Source organism: Penicillium manginii (assembly GCF_028828005.1).
Source record: "Penicillium manginii strain IBT 31320 chromosome Unknown utg000001l:1.0-3466041.0:1.0-3467806.0, whole genome shotgun sequence".
NCBI lineage: Eukaryota > Fungi > Ascomycota > Eurotiomycetes > Eurotiales > Aspergillaceae > Penicillium > Penicillium manginii.
The window spans coordinates 743,500-759,211 of NW_026643102.1; the positions used below are offsets into that span (position 1 = coordinate 743,500).

Here is a 15,712-nt window from a genome sequence, read left to right on the forward strand (position 1 = left end):
ACTGTGAGAACACTTGGGCAAATGGCAGTCAAAATGGCGCAGATGCTTGGGCGCAGATGCTTGGGAACTGATGAGGTAGAGCACCAGGATTCGATCCACATGAAAGACATGGGCTAATCGGAATTCAGACAGCAATCCACCTGCAGAGATAAATGCTGCCGCGTGTGCGTGTGGGATCGAATTTGCCGGACAAGGTCCCCTAGGCCAAAGAAGGGGAAGAACAGAAACCAAGTCGAGAGAACATTGTATTGATTAACACTACAAATTAGTGGGAATGCTCCTGCATTGTCGTTACGGGAACTTGTGGATCTTGGTTATGGTTCAGAGCAACTATATGGGGTGATTGGCACCGTAACAATAGTCCCATATCAATCTTTAAGGATTTTCTAGAAGGAAAGGCTAGTTTCGCAAGTAGCTAGATAGTAACTCAACTGTCTCAAATACGGATGTTTCCTCCAGTCTCCAGTCGAATGATCTAACATAGACTTGTTTGAACAAGCTAGGTATGTGATTTCGCAGACCCCCAATGTGTGTGCTAAAGAATGGTCGCGACCAAGGTGATGAACCAATCCGCTTCTTTAACCTATGTATAGACCCTGAGGTCGCCTTGAAATACAAAGTTGAGGAGATAAGACTTTATGAAGGATTGAATTCTCACTCGATATCTCCCACTTTCCAATATTCCTTCAGCGAAGGCGTCTACAATAATGAAGTAAGCATCCAAAAAAGAGCAATAGTAAGGCTCCTCCAGCACCAGCAGCGATACCAATTATTATTGATAGATGGTTTCGCGCCCATGATGATGGATTCCCGTTTCCTTGAATTTCTCCGGTGTTCGTGTCCCCATTGCTCGTGCCCCCATCATCTCCAGTATTTGACTGGTTGCACCCATCTGCTTGCTTATACTGGCATGTTACCGAGTCGCAACATTGGGCCTCCAGCTCACCACAAGCATCATTTCCGCAATCGCATGACTCGCCAGATTCAACAATTCCATTCCCACACTGTTCAGTACTATTGCCCGTCGGTGCCTCCACCAAACAGGACCCGTCGACCTGGCCAGATCCCAGTTGGGAGCAAACACTTCCAATCGTGCAGGGTGAGAATCGTGTCATAGACGATTCAGATACAGGGTTCATGATGTACTGTCCCCCGGTATCGCAGGTATTCGATGACAGTGGACAACACTGTGACCGCTGGGATTGACATGTATCTGCAGTGCAATCATGCATCGCTCCAAAAATATGACCGGACTCGTGGCTATACTCTAGTCAGTTGATGCTTCTTCTCGGCCGAACGACAAAAGCTTACGCAAATACCTGCCACTGAGTCTGGGTTCGAGCGACGACATTGGCACTGGATCCCCCGTTGTTATAGCCACCCCCCGAGTTGCACAAGGCACCAACCCATGATACTCCGATTTCGCCCACAGAAACGGAACACCCACTTAACAAAGTCCAGTAAGCATTGCGATCGTCAAGGGAGCTCCTCCATTGAGAGAAAGTCTGAAGACGCGTGTTCAGATTCCCTTGCGAGCATGGAGCGTTCCACGCATTTATCCTTGAGCCACTGGTAGGACATTCAGTGTCACTGATAGTCAAATTTCGTATGCCCAGAGATATATTGAAGCTGCTCTCAAAGACCACCGATGCGGTATTAACCATGTTCAAGATGTATCGGTGAGTGGAATCAGTGGAGTCGAAGCTTGTAGTGAAAGTACAATCAGTGACTATCCCAATGTAAGCTATCCGTCTCGTGCTCGGACAGCCGTTCGTGCTACCAATGTTGGCTATCAAATTACTGTTGTCCCATTGATTTGAAGATTGTCTTTTGTGGGAGAGGTATTCCGGCGAAGTTTTGCATCGATTGTCGAGGCTGTGTGCCGGTCGTTTTGAGGATATCATCATTGTAGAGCCGTTATTGGTTATCTTAGGCTCAACGGTGTACTGATCTTTCATTATGGTAAATGTCCCACGAAAGGAAGGGTTTGCCACATCCCAGATCAATTCTAGTCTTGCCCATCCGACCTCTTCGCTTGTCTGTGGTGTTCTTCCCATGCGAACCGATCCTCTGGCAAATTGAAGAGCACGATGGAATGATTCAAGATCCTCCTTCTCATTTCCATCGCTGCTCAAATGTCGAATAGAGATATCATGTGCGATAAGATCATCGTTTCTTTCTAGGATGAAGTGCAACCTTTGATTATAACTTCTAATATCGGTGGTTATATTGAAGATTCGAGAATCATATAATGAGTAAGAGACGTGTTGATTGATCAGGTCAAATGAATCTAGGTCAACTAGCAAACCGGTCAGAGTCACAGTGTACTTGAAGAACAATATCTTACTTACAGCCGGCGGCGGACAATTGCAGAAACTGTAAAGCTAGTATTTTTGAGACCACCAGAATCCAAGGCAACTTGATTCCACGCATGTCGAATACAGAAATTGACTTGCAAACCTTGGAACACTTCTCTGATTTTATCTTGAAATTTTTGAAATTTATCAAAAAACGGCATATGGCACATTATATCCATTCAAAGATCCGACTTTAGATACTCTAATTTTGTCAGCTTTTCCTCCACATATCATAGGCTGACTTTTCCCTGTGATTGAATCCTAGCCAAGAAATAACAGCAAGTGAATTATGTTGCTGTGGCATATCGATCAAACCAATAACGCTGGGTAAGACTTTCTAAGCCTCCCTCCCCGGCGGCATTGCAAAAAAAAAAAGCCACTGCCAAGTCAAGTAGTGGAGTGCGAAATCATGGCTGAACGCGCGTCTAAGATCAGAGAAATCCAAGATCCGTGAAGCAATGGCAGTTGCCTGGGATTTAGAAAGTAAGGAATTGCAATCTTCTGGGAATTTTCATGTTTGTCAAATGGTTAGGTAAGACATTTAAGGGTCTTCAGTCCATTCTTGCTTGGACGACCCACATTGATGACACGCTAAGGGTGGGTTTAAATCTACCCCGATTGCTGACAGGCTTGGCACGGAATTAAGAACTCCCTATCGAAATTGCTGACAGCTAACTATAATAAGATTCATGAAAACTGTATCCTTGGAATAGCCGTCCCAACCCTCCACGGATACGAAAAGCGGACTTGTAATGCCGAATTTGCGAAATTCAAACGAAGTACTAACTGACGTTTCTTAAATTTTGACTCACGGTGTTAAAAACCATGAGCCGTGACTTTAGCCTCTGCGAAGTTCATAGGTTCTAAGACCCCTTTTCTTCCCGACTTCAGATACAGTTGAACAATTCAAATGATTCGGTTTTCTCAAATGGAAGACACACTCTTTCCCTCCGCTCGTTCTTGTGCGATAGATCAACAAATCAGCATCCTTGATGTTTTTGAACTTAGCTTCGCATTTTCTAGCATCCGAATAGAGATCAAGAGGTCATAATGGTGACTAACGAAGGCAGCAGAGTTTCAGTACATGCAAACTGCTTATCGATGCGAGGACGATTCCCATCACGTCAGCGAGCCACAATACCATGCAGAGGTCAAGAATGCGTGGTTTTATGTGGATACCTTCGCCAAGCCTATTTCTTCTAGAGCGGGCTTCATCGCAAACGCGGAATGTGGCACTTTGTTGCTAGACACGCGTTAGCTTGCTCTTGGCGGTAGTGTTTGTTCCCGGGTGCCTAAATAGGATTGCTCGAACACCTTGCCAAGGTAGGTCAATTGATCGACATAGCAATCGTTAGTTGTGAATTTTGTCCTCGTTACCTCTGGACGGTGACGTTGACAGCCGATTCCAGGGATGGTACCAAGGGAACAGACGGTATCGCACGGCAGTTGTGGGTGGCAATTTAAGATCCAGTTATCTAGTACCTGGGTATACCATCAAATATAAAAGCCACGAGATGCTGTCTCGGTAGAGGGTCATGAAACAAAGGGTGACGGCTTCTTTCAAAGGGGCCACAATTATGTAGAAGACACAATTACAGGCAGCATACCGATATGCTAGTGGGGTGATCTGAGACAAGTATGGGAATTTGAGGAGATAACACATAATATCCACTCCTTGACGACTCTTTTCTTCTAAGAAAATGCCCTTCTGTACTTGTATTGGTTTATCTAGCACGCAGACAGAGGGAACCAACTTCGGGAATTGCACCCTTGAAATCAATTATTGACTTTGACTTGGCACCTTTGCAGTGATTCGTCCACTTCCTGTCGATTCCAGCTTTAAAAATATTTCTTGGACGATCCCTATTCCGGACTGGGTCCATGCAACTCACTTACGCCAATCATTCTAGAATATTAGTATGCACCCAGGTACAATATTCAACCCAGAGAGGATAACGTGGGATAGCCAATGAAAAATGTAACCATGTCTGGATTTTGTTGAGACCCGCCCCGATTGCTGACAAGCTTGATACGGGATTAAGCACCGTCTATCGGAGTTGCTGACAATGTTGTGGCCATTATGTATGGCCTCCCAGTCAACGAACACCTTTTTGCCAATATGATTACACTAATATGTAGGGAAAAGGTTAAACTGTGTCGATTGAACTGTTAGTGGCTGGAATCTGGTAAACAGAGATTTTCTTGGAGGATTAATTTCTCGATAAACAAGCATTGTCCTGTCATGCCGCCATTTGAAAATTCAGTGGATTGAATGTTACGCAATCGTCTAATCTATTTGTGCACTTAGCTTCACACTACTTCTTATTGAGGTGCTCTTAAGCTAGAATACGGACTCCATATAATGAATTCCTGGGAAGGAAGGCCCCATTCTGCACAGATACAAAAACAACCATTTCAAGCATTCGCTCCCCCATCAACGGCCCAAGTCACCCCCGTGACATAACTAGCTTCATCACTCAAAAGAAATGCGACAACATTTGCAACCTCTGGTGCTTCTCCTAGCCGCCCCAGCGGTACAGCAGGATCAGTTCCTTCGGCGCCACTCTCTTCGTTTGCACGAAGCATGGGTGTGTCAATGGGGCCGCTAATAAATGAAATCAGTTTCAGTTGTAGAGGGTAAAATGGCATGTACTTACGGCATCACAACATTGACTCTGATCCCCCTTTTGCCAGCCTCGAGCGCGGCGCTCTTAGCCATACCCACACCCGCATGCTTGCTAGTACTGTAAACCGACCCTTTTGAAAAGCCCCGTTCGGCGAACATGCTCGCCACGTGGACAATGCTTCCCGGCTCTTGCAGAATCCCTGGCTTCAATGCCTCGCTGAGGACGTTGAAGACACCTCTAACGTTGGCAGCCATGATGAAATCATATTCTTCGTCGTCAATCTCCCATATTTCATGGTGTCCAAGTTTATGGCCCGCGGTTCCAGCAAGATTTGCAATCCCATCAATTTTGCCGAATTTTTCCTTCGTCAAGCACAGGAATGATGCAACAGATGAACGACTCGTAATATCGACAGTTAGGGTGATAACCCTGGCTTTCTGCTCTTCACTGAGCTTGGTAGTGAACTTTGAAAGACCGTCTTGGCTCAGATCACATAGTCCCAAGAGTGCGCCGCGGGCTAGCAAAGTTTTTGCTGTGGCTAAGCCCATTCCAGAAGCACTCCCCATGATAACAAAAACCTTGCCAGCGATAGACGCCATGTTGGTGCTGTGAGCCAAATATGAATCACTGAACTGCCAAGAAAATTGTATTATCTCTGGCTCATAAGTGTTCAAGGGAGCGATCCAAAATATAGATATATGATATCCTAGATGGAGGTTGGCTCAAGGCTGATGGGATGACGACCTTTTATCCTGACATCATCTGGCTCGGCATTTGCGATTGGCTACTATATACCACTACTCACAGAGCATTGTGCTGTACTCCGCCCTCCATACCTGGAAGGCGGCCCATGTCAACACTAAGCACTTTTGGCCTTAATACTCGGATAGATCCACCCCATTGATTACTGATGGTTTCTCGGATGGGAAATATTTTGCTAGTAAACATCGAAACCCAATCTCTAGTCGAGTGTGCCGATTTTTGCGCCAAAGCGTCATCTTTGGCCGCTATCTTGCCGTCATTCGCTGAAAATTAATGCATATTGCTTACTCGATCCACATCATAGGGTGGGCAAAAACTTAGTCACCGCCAAAATGGGGTCCGGGATCTCTTTTTCTTGCTCTGTAAATTGGTAGAGGAATGGCCGTTGACTGACGCGAACTAAGCCATTTTAGACTTGGAGAGCGGATGAGCGAGGTACCGCTATACTATTGTGAACGAAAAGCATGTCTGGAATGTATAATCAATGCAACAACTTGAATGGTTTAAATGGTGCTTTAGGTGACAGTACTCCGTGAAACCGTCCTCATTTCGTGCTCGCGCTAGCCCTCAAATGGGTAAGTGGAGTGTTATCTCCGTAGTGCAAGGAATGCCCAAAGTCATGTCATCGGCGAAGATTGATCCCTGGGCCCACATTTCCCTGCACTACTAATGCAAAGTGCTTATGCCAAGACATTTTTTATACCAGTAGTGGCGCTTTTCCGATCAGAGTGTTGGGTAGATGAAGTACCACTAGTAGTAGGAATAACGAAATATTTTTGACTAGCCTATTAGCAGCGAAAGTACTACAGATAATACTCATATGACACCTAACGCACATGACGGTTTCGATAACAATAATTTTATCTCTTCTTATATAATTGAGGTTACCGTAGTTTAGCCGGCCGCCTTTGTTTATATGACCACATTTGATATCATTTCCTCTGAAAACGTATTTCACAGGCTTTCATCCAGGTGAACATCAACCTGAGGTTTTATGCCAATAAAATTCATGCTACGATGTCTTCCCCTTTGGCAGTAACTCTACCAACTGGTGCAACATTATGGGTATGTCGACGCAGTAACCTTCACCTAATAAATTGGATGCTCATTTTATTCCCAGCTCTTGAATTTAGGGACTGTCGACCTAGACGCGGCAAATTTGTTGGCCGGGGAGAACCAATTCCCTGTGGACCTTCCACCACAGCTACATCAGCGACGGGATTTAATTATGGTGGCGGCATTGATCTCTCACCCCGACGTAGGTCTTACTCTTTTTGACACTGGCTCAAGAGCTGGGGCGGTCAAGCGTTAGAATGCGGCCCCAGAGCTTGGGAAAAATCAGTGCACGGCCTACCCGAAGCTATCAAAGCTACTAGAGCTGGGAAAATTGCAGATGTGAAGGCTGTGGTGCTGAGTCATTTACATTGGGACCATACCGGAGGCTTGGAGCACTTCTTTGGTACAGGCTGGTTTTCTAAATCTTTAGAAAGGAGTGAATCTTAGGCCTATTCTGACTTTGTTCCACAAAGCAGACTGGACATTTGGTGTCACGAGGATGAATTTAAGAATGCTTTCTGGACGTGTGCTACGGGGGTAGAACAAGGAACCTATTTGAAAAACTACCTAGTCATCGATCGTTTAAATTGGAGAATCTTCTCTGGACAAACTTTCGACATATACCAAGGAGTGACATTGCATTATTGCCCTGGACACACTCCTGGGTAAATTTCGATGGAGCTCAATCTTGAGAAGACAGGCTTCGTGGTGCTTACAAGAGACGCATTTCATGTCAAGGAGAGTTATGAGCAGGGTATCCACCCAGGCACATTAACGAGCTATTTCAATGACTGGCACTGCAGTCGAACCTATCTGCGCAGCCTGTTGCAAAGAACGCGAGCTAAGGTAGTGCTGGGACACGAGCCCTCCTATTTTAATACTTTGAACGCTAATCCTCGGTATACAGATTAATTGGGATTAGGATCTATCGTGTGTAGGATGGAACGAGATAACTAATTGATGCCGCTAGCTGCGGTAGAAATGATACTTGCCAACAGACGATCACGTGCCGCGCTACCCGTCTCAAGCTAAAATCTCGGTTCGAATGAGTTGTTACAATTCAGATTCCTATTTTTATCAGCATGTTATATCACCGAAAAAAAGTAACCTGCGCTTTCATCGATTCCATTCCTCATCCCCTCCTGTTAGTAAACTTCTCAATGCGTAATGGGATACTAATTCTGTTATTAGATTCTATGTTAGTAACAATATCTCCGTGTTGGTAGTTCTCATCAGCTCTAGATCAAACTGATTGCCGCAGTTCATGCAGAAGACCAAAGGCTTAATTAATCTGTTTGATTTCGTGAGGCTTAATGGCCTGGTCGATGGACAGTTCGACACTCACTCGCAACTGGGTTGTTTTAATAGTTGATAAAGGTTTCTAGAACGCTTTGTCAACATTCAAAGACTCGGTTTTGCCTTTTTGCTTTCCAACATGCTTTTGGCTTCAATGTGAGCGATGGAAGTCCGACAGCTGCATGTACATGATGTACAGTGAGGTTCCGAGTGATGCCAGTGCTTTGGCTATATAATGCACGAACCTTCACATCGTTGTTTAGACTGGCGGGTACGTTGGCTGGGAAGTTCTCATAACTGTCGGGATAAATGCTCGCAATTTCGGGGGGCTTCAAACGGTCATTAGCGTCAGCGCCTGTAATTGCCTCCTAGTCAGGATCGCCTGATACAGTATCTGGTCGCTGACATGATTTATGAGCAGAGCTTCTCTTGTGCCTCTCGTCTGGGCCAGGCCATTTACTAATATATGAACGATGACACCACCGGTGGGAAGGAACCTTGGAAGTTAGGGAAATGTATCTTTACTACTAGTGCTATTGGTAGGAGTACTAATACTAGTAATACCACATTTATCCAATCGCTGTCAGTCATTACCAAGTATACTAGTAGTACTATCAGACACAGGTCTTTCCAATTACTACTACTACCTAGGCATTGGAAGAGCTCTCGGGCAAGCTGCCATGGGAAAATCGTAGATCTGCATCTGGATTCATATCGTGTCCTGTAGCCAGAACTTTCAATTGCTCCTCTGAAAGAATCCCTTCGAGGACGCATCCTTAGAAGAAGTTAGTGGGCACAAATGGGGTTGTTTTAAGAGACTGGTAAAAGGAAGCCCTACACAATCTCTCTTTTCAGTCATTTCTCCAACCCATGAATCGATTCCCCAAAACCTCGAAATTAAGGAGCTCCTCGGGGCTTTCGGCGTAATAGTGTATCTGGGCATCAATTAAAGCTAGATGATGTACCATGTCTGACGTGTGGGTGTACTTTTCGAGCCAGGCCGTCTGTATGACTTGATCAATGCCTTGATTCCCCGATTTCAATTCAGGCAAAGCCGGTATCCCATTTTCAACTGACAGTTGAGGGGTGACTCCGTGCTCCAGGTGAAACATGAGCGAAGCCAGTGCAAATATGCCAGATGCCTCGGACAAGAGTGGCGAAGGGCCATTGACCGGAAGTGGGAGATCTGGAAAGACCGGGTTTGGTTGGCCGCAAGGATTGTCAGCGCTGAAATCACAAAGAATTGCCGAAAATCGATCGTCAACAAGCACATTATCAACTCTCACATCTGCGTGCGATACCAAGGCTATGGAGGTGGCGCAGAGCATTGGCAATATCGCGGTATAACGTGATCCGACGAGCCTGTGCTGATTTCACTTCTAGAGGTAGTTGTCGATATTTGCGGAGATATAGTCCCTCTGGCTGATTGGTATGTTTGGCTTGTATGATGTGGGGGTGCGGTCTATTTTGCAGCTGTTGCAAGACGGTCCGTTCATCCTTCAATAGACTAAAATGAAATAGTGTGTCCGAAGCATAATGCCAAAGGTCGCTTCAATATGCATCGCTTCTAGGTGGTGCAGAAATCTGACAAGTCTTCAGAACAATCTGGTCGCTGACATTGTAGACTTGACCAGCAGCTCCAAAACCCACGACATCCAGGTTATGCTGAGGTTGTAAGCGCACAGTGTAGGTTTCGCATGTTAAAACGCGTTCTGAAGACATGTCGAAGGTGTCCTTGATTGGAGAAAGGGAGGGGCACCAGTGAAAGGGGCGCCAACAACATTCATGTCGCGGTGCTGCACGATAGCCAGGTGGGGTTAAGGAAAATGCAGTACATTAGCGGCCTTGACAAGTCATCCAGCAAAAAGGAGACGAATCGAAAACTACGCAGTAGCGCCTGACTTGCTAAGAAAGTATTCAGGTACTTAAATTGTATTTCTCTCTTCGAGAACCTCGTTCATTCCAGGCACTATATAGCTACTCACACACAGAACACGTAATACCCTCTTGGTCTCAAGACTTATAGTCAATACGAGTAACTAAAAGGTATCTACTTCTTTCCATCTATCTTTCAGCTTACCAAAATCCCTTCCCTTGTTGACTTCTGAGTTTAGAAACTTGGCACAGGACTTGTTTTGTACGAAAGTCAGGACTTCCTGTCGTTGAAAAATAAGATGATACTAAGCGAAATAGATGTGTGACAATGTCCGAGGAATTTTCGGGAGATGCGGTCACGAGGCAGTGGTGTATATCGCAAGATGTCGAGTTGCTATTCAGAATCAGAGTACTTGTCCTCCTGGTCAGCGTGAGGATGTATACGACTGGCAAGAGGACCAGGATGACGAGTATTGCCCCGCTTGCAAGGGGGAAACCACGCCAGAAACACCTTGAAAGGCAAATGAGGGGCTCGGTGCCCGTATTGTTCAACGAAAACCACCTGGGCATCCACCCCCTTTCGCATATTTTCAAAAATCACTTGCTCCTGTCGTCCGCCCCTAATTCATGTTGATGCCCGCTTCTTTGCACTTTCAACCCACTGGTTACGAGGAATGAAATCTCTGTCTTATTAGTGAGGCTCATTGTTCTAGTATGCTGACAGTGATCATCTTGCCAATTGGTCACCTCGTTTAGTAGCAAGGAAAACCTGATGAGGAAGTTTACAAACGCCCTCTTTGTCGAGGGCCTGTGTAACATTCAAATCGAGTATAGACCATCTCCTTACAGGCTCAGGTAAGTCAATATCAGCTGGGATTTGAATATGATAGTAGAGTGCTGGATTCAGAGTAACATGAAATTCACGGTCGGTATATTTGCAGAATTGTTCGCCGATCTGGTTATGCCGTGTTTGGGGGGGGGCATCTATATCGGTCACGGTGACATAGATAACTACTCTAGTAGGATCGGAACCCATAATGAGAGGTGAAAGCAAGTTAAGCTATTTTGCAAGACGTAAAAGTGTAGCGAATGATGATTGATTGGGTTGTCGTGTGGGATCAGTTGGGATTAGTTGGGATCGGTTGGAGGGGGTGTGTCAGCCTTATGCTTAAGGCATCTAATCATGCCTAAGGTGACTATTATCTGGAGTATGCTGGCTGTTGTGTCCCAGTTTTCAGTCTTTTCAAGGAGCGTCTTCTCATAGTCCGGTTCACTGCCTATTCTAAACCAAGAACAGCTGACCCGGTGGAGAATCAAGCTTCGAGATATCAGATGAGAAAGTGAGCGGCTTCGTTCAAGATTTGGATCGACCTTCACCAGTTTTTATTAAAAGTAGAAAATTCGTACTACGGCGCCCCTTCAAGGTTTGTATACAATTTAAAAGGATGCTAATTCTACAATGTGTTGAATCTACTTACCTTCAAGTTGATGCACTGAATCGACATTCCATATATGGTGACGTCATGGGGTCATTCGTAGAGACTTTTCCTCATGAAACAATTCTCTCTAAGAAAGTTCGCGTTCCAGTATATATTATCTACAACAATTCGATTCCTCGTATCCATTTCTTCACATTCATTCCAGGTAATATATCCCGATGATCATCGATCTCGGCGAATCGGTGGAGATTCTCAGGAAAATCCTCGGACAGTTCCCGAGCATTTGATTCGACCACAAACTCCATCTTGGCAGGCACTTTCACATTAAACATCTTAGTGGCAATATCTCCGCATTCGGAGAGGGGCGCTAAGACTTTAGTCTCTATATCTGCCCGAGGAAGCTCCCCGTTCACCCCCGAGTGCTAAGAGCAAAATGTCCGAGGATATCGCGACTAAAAGCCGCAGTGTGCATATCGAATTCTACTATAAGAGAACGACTCCGCATATTTGAATTGATCATCTGAAGTTCGCCAACAGCCAAGATCAAGATGAAGTCGAGTATCATTCTAGGAGCGGCACTTACTGTCGCCCCGGTGTGGGGACAGGGACATACCCTCACATCTGAGACGATTGAGAAAATGGGCAACAACAGTCTCTTCGATCGTTGGAGGCCAACATCTCATTTCCTTGCGCCAGCAGGATGGATGAATGTAGGTTGTTCTTTCCAAATGGATACTGTTGTTGAATGATGCTAATTCAGTAGGATCCGTGTGGCCCGATGTACGATCCTGTTCGGGGACTTTACCACTTACATTATCAATTTCACCCAAACCATATCAGCTGGGGTAGGAAATGGCCATTGCAACTCATTCGATCTATAAGCTAACTCCCATAGGCAACGTCTCCTGGGGACATGCTACATCCCCCGATCTCATCACTTGGACAGATGTCGACCACCAGCCCGACAACGACATTCCAGCGTGGAAAGACACAGAAGCCCAATCCATCGGAACAACCAACTCGACAGGCAGTGGCAAGCATAATCCCGCGCCTATACAACCACCTCGCCATTTTCTCCGGTGGTGCTCAACCCGTCAGTCTATCCGGTGAAGTCGACGGTACAATCCTACTCTTCTACACCGGCGCCTCCAGCCTGCCCACGGCATGGAACACGCCCTACGCTCGTGGAACAGAAAGTCAGGCCCTCGCCTACTCTACAGATGGTGGAATTACGTGGGAACATTATGAGAATAACCCAGTCATCAGCGAGCCCCCAGGGAACTGGAACATCACCGGCTGGCGTGATCCATACTTTGTCTCGTGGCCAGAGCTGGACAAAGTGCTCAATGCGACCGAGCCTCACTTCTACGCCGTATTTGGCTCTGGCATCCGTGAAGTCGGTCCTCGTATGCCTCTTTACAAAGCCCCTGCGTCAAATCTCACCGACTGGACCTTTATGGGTGCGCTGTGGGAACCGAAGAAGAACACTTCTCTGGGTAGTATCGAGGAAACAGGATCCTATGGGTTCAACTTCGAACTGTCCAATTTCTTCTCTATTGGCGATCGCTACTTCGTCAGCATGGGTGCAGAGGGAGGCAACGTGAGCTTCCACCAGAACAAGTGGTCACTCTGGAACGAGGGTACAATTTCCGTCCGCTCGAATGGAAGCATTGCCTTTGAGCCGGTGTCCGGTGGTGCCAGCGATTGGGGCTTGTTATACGCGGTAAGCATTGCCAGGATGGAAGTTGCCATAGAAAATGTTCAATATTCTAACTCTTTCAGATCTCATCATTCAACGACACAAAGAACGACCGTCGTATACAATGGGGTTGGGCTCAGGAAGATCTCAACGACTTTGCCGCCGTGCAACAAGGATATCAAGGCGCATTCGCTTTACCCCGAGAAATCTTCATCCAAGATACTCCAAATGTGATCCGGACCTCCTCTTCCAAAGAAGACACCCTCGGCAACGCACGCTTCTTCAAAAACGCCAATGGAACATGGACAGCCAGCACACTCGGCGTCCGCCCAGCCCCAGATGTCGTAACTGGTCTCCAGCACAGCGCAAATCATACGAGATATCCCTGCAACGCTCGAAGCTGCAAGACAAACAACATCAAACTACCAAGCCACCCCTCCAACTCCTACCAGCTTAGTCTAAGCATCAAGCGCACCACCGGCGTGGCTGGTATCACCATCGCCGCATCGCCGAATCGAGAAGAGTATACGAACATCTACTTCGACCCATCGAATAACACAATTGGCGTCGACCGCGCGCATTCATCTCTTATCAAAGAATTCACAAACTACACCCATGCGGGATATTTCAAGCCGTATCAGATTGCTCAGGGCAAGAACTCTTCTTCTACCGAGACCATCGATCTAACTATTTTCGTGGATGGCTCTCTAATCGAAGTCTACGCCAACGACCGCTTTGCCCTGACGAGTCGGATTTATCCCAGTCGCGAGGATAGTACGGGTATTTCCTTGTTTGCGGGAGAGGGTGTTAATGTTGAGTACTCCAGGATCGAGATTTGGGATGGATTGCTCAATGTTTGGCCTGAGCGGCCGGGGAATAGTAGCTCATTGTTGGTTTTTGATACACCTGTTGAGACGGGGAATTATACTTGGTGGACTGGGAATTAAGAGTGCATGCATTGGCAAGTGACTCCAGGGCTGGAAGTTGGCGATTTATAGTGGGAGTCAGTGGTGCATTCCAATAGTTACTAGTAATATATTGCATCTTTTTCGCATCATAAGTGGATAGCATTTCTTTTATTCCAGCAATTTCTATACAACGAACCTTGGACTTCATTCTTCGATTCTATCTGCCCGGATGCTGGACCAGCTCGGCGCACCACAATAATGATACTCTTCGTTGTACAAAATCAAATAGAAGAAAACCATTTATCATTCCGGGTATATGTATATCGAATGCCAAAATCAAATCAAACAAAGCCTCCCCGATTCGTTCCGAGAGACTGGTAAATCACATCGCCCATCTAAGACAGAGAAATCTTCGGCCTCTTATTATTCAACCCCGGCTTGAACCCCGGCGCAGGTCTCGAGCGCTTCCGCTCATTAGCCTCCATCTCAGCCTTCATAATCCTCTCCTGCTCAGACATCTTCTTCGGCACCGCCAGAACAGACCCCTTCTTCCCAGCCAAGGGATTCTTCTTCGCGCCAGAAGCAAACACATTCTTCGGCTTCTGCGCTCCAAAGGACATCGAGATCTTCGGCGCAGGTGGATCGGCGGGAGAATCTGTCGTCGCAGACGTAGTGGTAGCCGTAGCGCTGGTGGTATCTTCGACCGGAGCATCAACGGAAGCATCGCCAACAACTTGACCCTCAGTCTTCTCCGCCGGCCCAGCCGGCTTTCCTCCAAATCCAAAATCAAGCTTAACTTTCTCCCCATCATGCTGCAACATCTTCTCCGCAGATTGAGCCTCCTTCTCTTCTGCCTCTAACCTCTCCCTCGCCTGTTTCTGCGCCCGCTCAACCTGCTGCCGAATAGCCTTCTGCTCTCGCTCCTCATCACCCTTATCCTGCCTCTCCTTCTTAAGCAACGCCTCGCGCTTCCGCAACGTCTCGGGCGAATTATCAATCCAGGCAATATGCAACCCCTTCTCCGTATCGTCGACTTTGCAAATTCCCTCTTTACCCAGGTACGCGACGTACTGCGTGAGAGACTTCCACTTCGTAGCGTTAAGATGGATATGCGATTTGTCGCGAATAATTTCTACACAGTGTTAGCCTTGTATTGTTCTTGTCTGTCCTCCCGAAACGACTGACCTTGATAAAAATGATTAGCATGAACACTCTTCGTCCCATGCGCAGTCCTCAACGTCTCGATGAAATTCTTCGAGAAATCCCGACTAAAGCCCTCGATGTGTGATTTCGAGTCTTCGCCGATGAGCATCATTTGGCGGACGTGGGATTCGCTTTGGACGTGGCATTTGAAGCCGTTTTCGTCTGGGCATTGCTTTTCGCAGGCTTGGCAGTACCATCTGTGGACCGGGAGTTAGTTACTGCTTGACCTTACTTTTGACGAGGAAAGTTGCGGGGAGGGAGAAGGTGCAAAGGTGCGGAGCGGCGCGCTGGTTGGTGGACGTACCGTAGGCGGCCGAGGCCTTTTCGCCTGCTGGCGTTTGCGATGGCTTTCGTTGAGCCGGCTTCTGCTTTGGGCATTTTTGGTGATTGGGAGGTGAGTGAGGAAGTAAGGTGAAGGTCGAAGGTTGGTTCAAAGTTGAGGCCGCAATGACCGATGCTTATCCGGTGGCGATAAGAGTCGGCACGTGAT

General features: G+C 46.7%; 6 protein-coding genes across 6 annotated transcripts; 2 read left to right on the forward strand and 4 right to left on the reverse strand.

Annotated features, from left to right (window-relative positions):
- Window positions 1-1,307: 1,307 nt before the first annotated feature.
- Window positions 1,308-2,433, reverse strand: N7533_000268 (uncharacterized protein; the record flags this gene model as incomplete). Its single annotated transcript, XM_057096918.1, has 2 exons — window positions 1,308-2,299; window positions 2,352-2,433. The coding sequence occupies 2 exons, from the start codon at window positions 2,431-2,433 to the stop codon at window positions 1,308-1,310; spliced, it is 1,074 nt and encodes a 357-aa protein (XP_056965411.1).
- A 2,339-nt stretch (window positions 2,434-4,772) lies between these two features.
- N7533_000269 (SDR family NAD(P)-dependent oxidoreductase) lies at window positions 4,773-5,583 on the reverse strand (the record flags this gene model as incomplete). Its single annotated transcript, XM_057096919.1, has 2 exons — window positions 4,773-4,962; window positions 5,015-5,583. The coding sequence occupies 2 exons, from the start codon at window positions 5,581-5,583 to the stop codon at window positions 4,773-4,775; spliced, it is 759 nt and encodes a 252-aa protein (XP_056965412.1).
- Window positions 5,584-6,763: 1,180 nt separating this feature from the next.
- Window positions 6,764-7,058, forward strand: N7533_000270 (metallo-beta-lactamase superfamily protein; the record flags this gene model as incomplete). Its single annotated transcript, XM_057096920.1, has 2 exons — window positions 6,764-6,811; window positions 6,867-7,058. The coding sequence occupies 2 exons, from the start codon at window positions 6,764-6,766 to the stop codon at window positions 7,056-7,058; spliced, it is 240 nt and encodes a 79-aa protein (XP_056965413.1).
- A 2,315-nt stretch (window positions 7,059-9,373) lies between these two features.
- On the reverse strand, window positions 9,374-9,820 carry N7533_000271 (uncharacterized protein; the record flags this gene model as incomplete). Its single annotated transcript, XM_057096921.1, is given in 3 exon segments — window positions 9,374-9,595; window positions 9,607-9,662; window positions 9,688-9,820. The coding sequence occupies 3 exon segments, from the start codon at window positions 9,818-9,820 to the stop codon at window positions 9,374-9,376; spliced, it is 411 nt and encodes a 136-aa protein (XP_056965414.1).
- A 2,140-nt stretch (window positions 9,821-11,960) lies between these two features.
- On the forward strand, window positions 11,961-14,058 carry N7533_000272 (uncharacterized protein; the record flags this gene model as incomplete). The annotated part of the gene is made up of 3 exons (XM_057096922.1): window positions 11,961-12,152; window positions 12,308-13,135; window positions 13,195-14,058. The coding sequence occupies 3 exons, from the start codon at window positions 11,961-11,963 to the stop codon at window positions 14,056-14,058; spliced, it is 1,884 nt and encodes a 627-aa protein (XP_056965415.1).
- Window positions 14,059-14,414: 356 nt separating this feature from the next.
- On the reverse strand, window positions 14,415-15,600 carry N7533_000273 (putative C2H2 finger domain protein (Kin17); the record flags this gene model as incomplete). The annotated part of the gene is made up of 3 exons (XM_057096923.1): window positions 14,415-15,151; window positions 15,205-15,419; window positions 15,527-15,600. The coding sequence occupies 3 exons, from the start codon at window positions 15,598-15,600 to the stop codon at window positions 14,415-14,417; spliced, it is 1,026 nt and encodes a 341-aa protein (XP_056965416.1).
- Window positions 15,601-15,712: the final 112 nt, after the last annotated feature.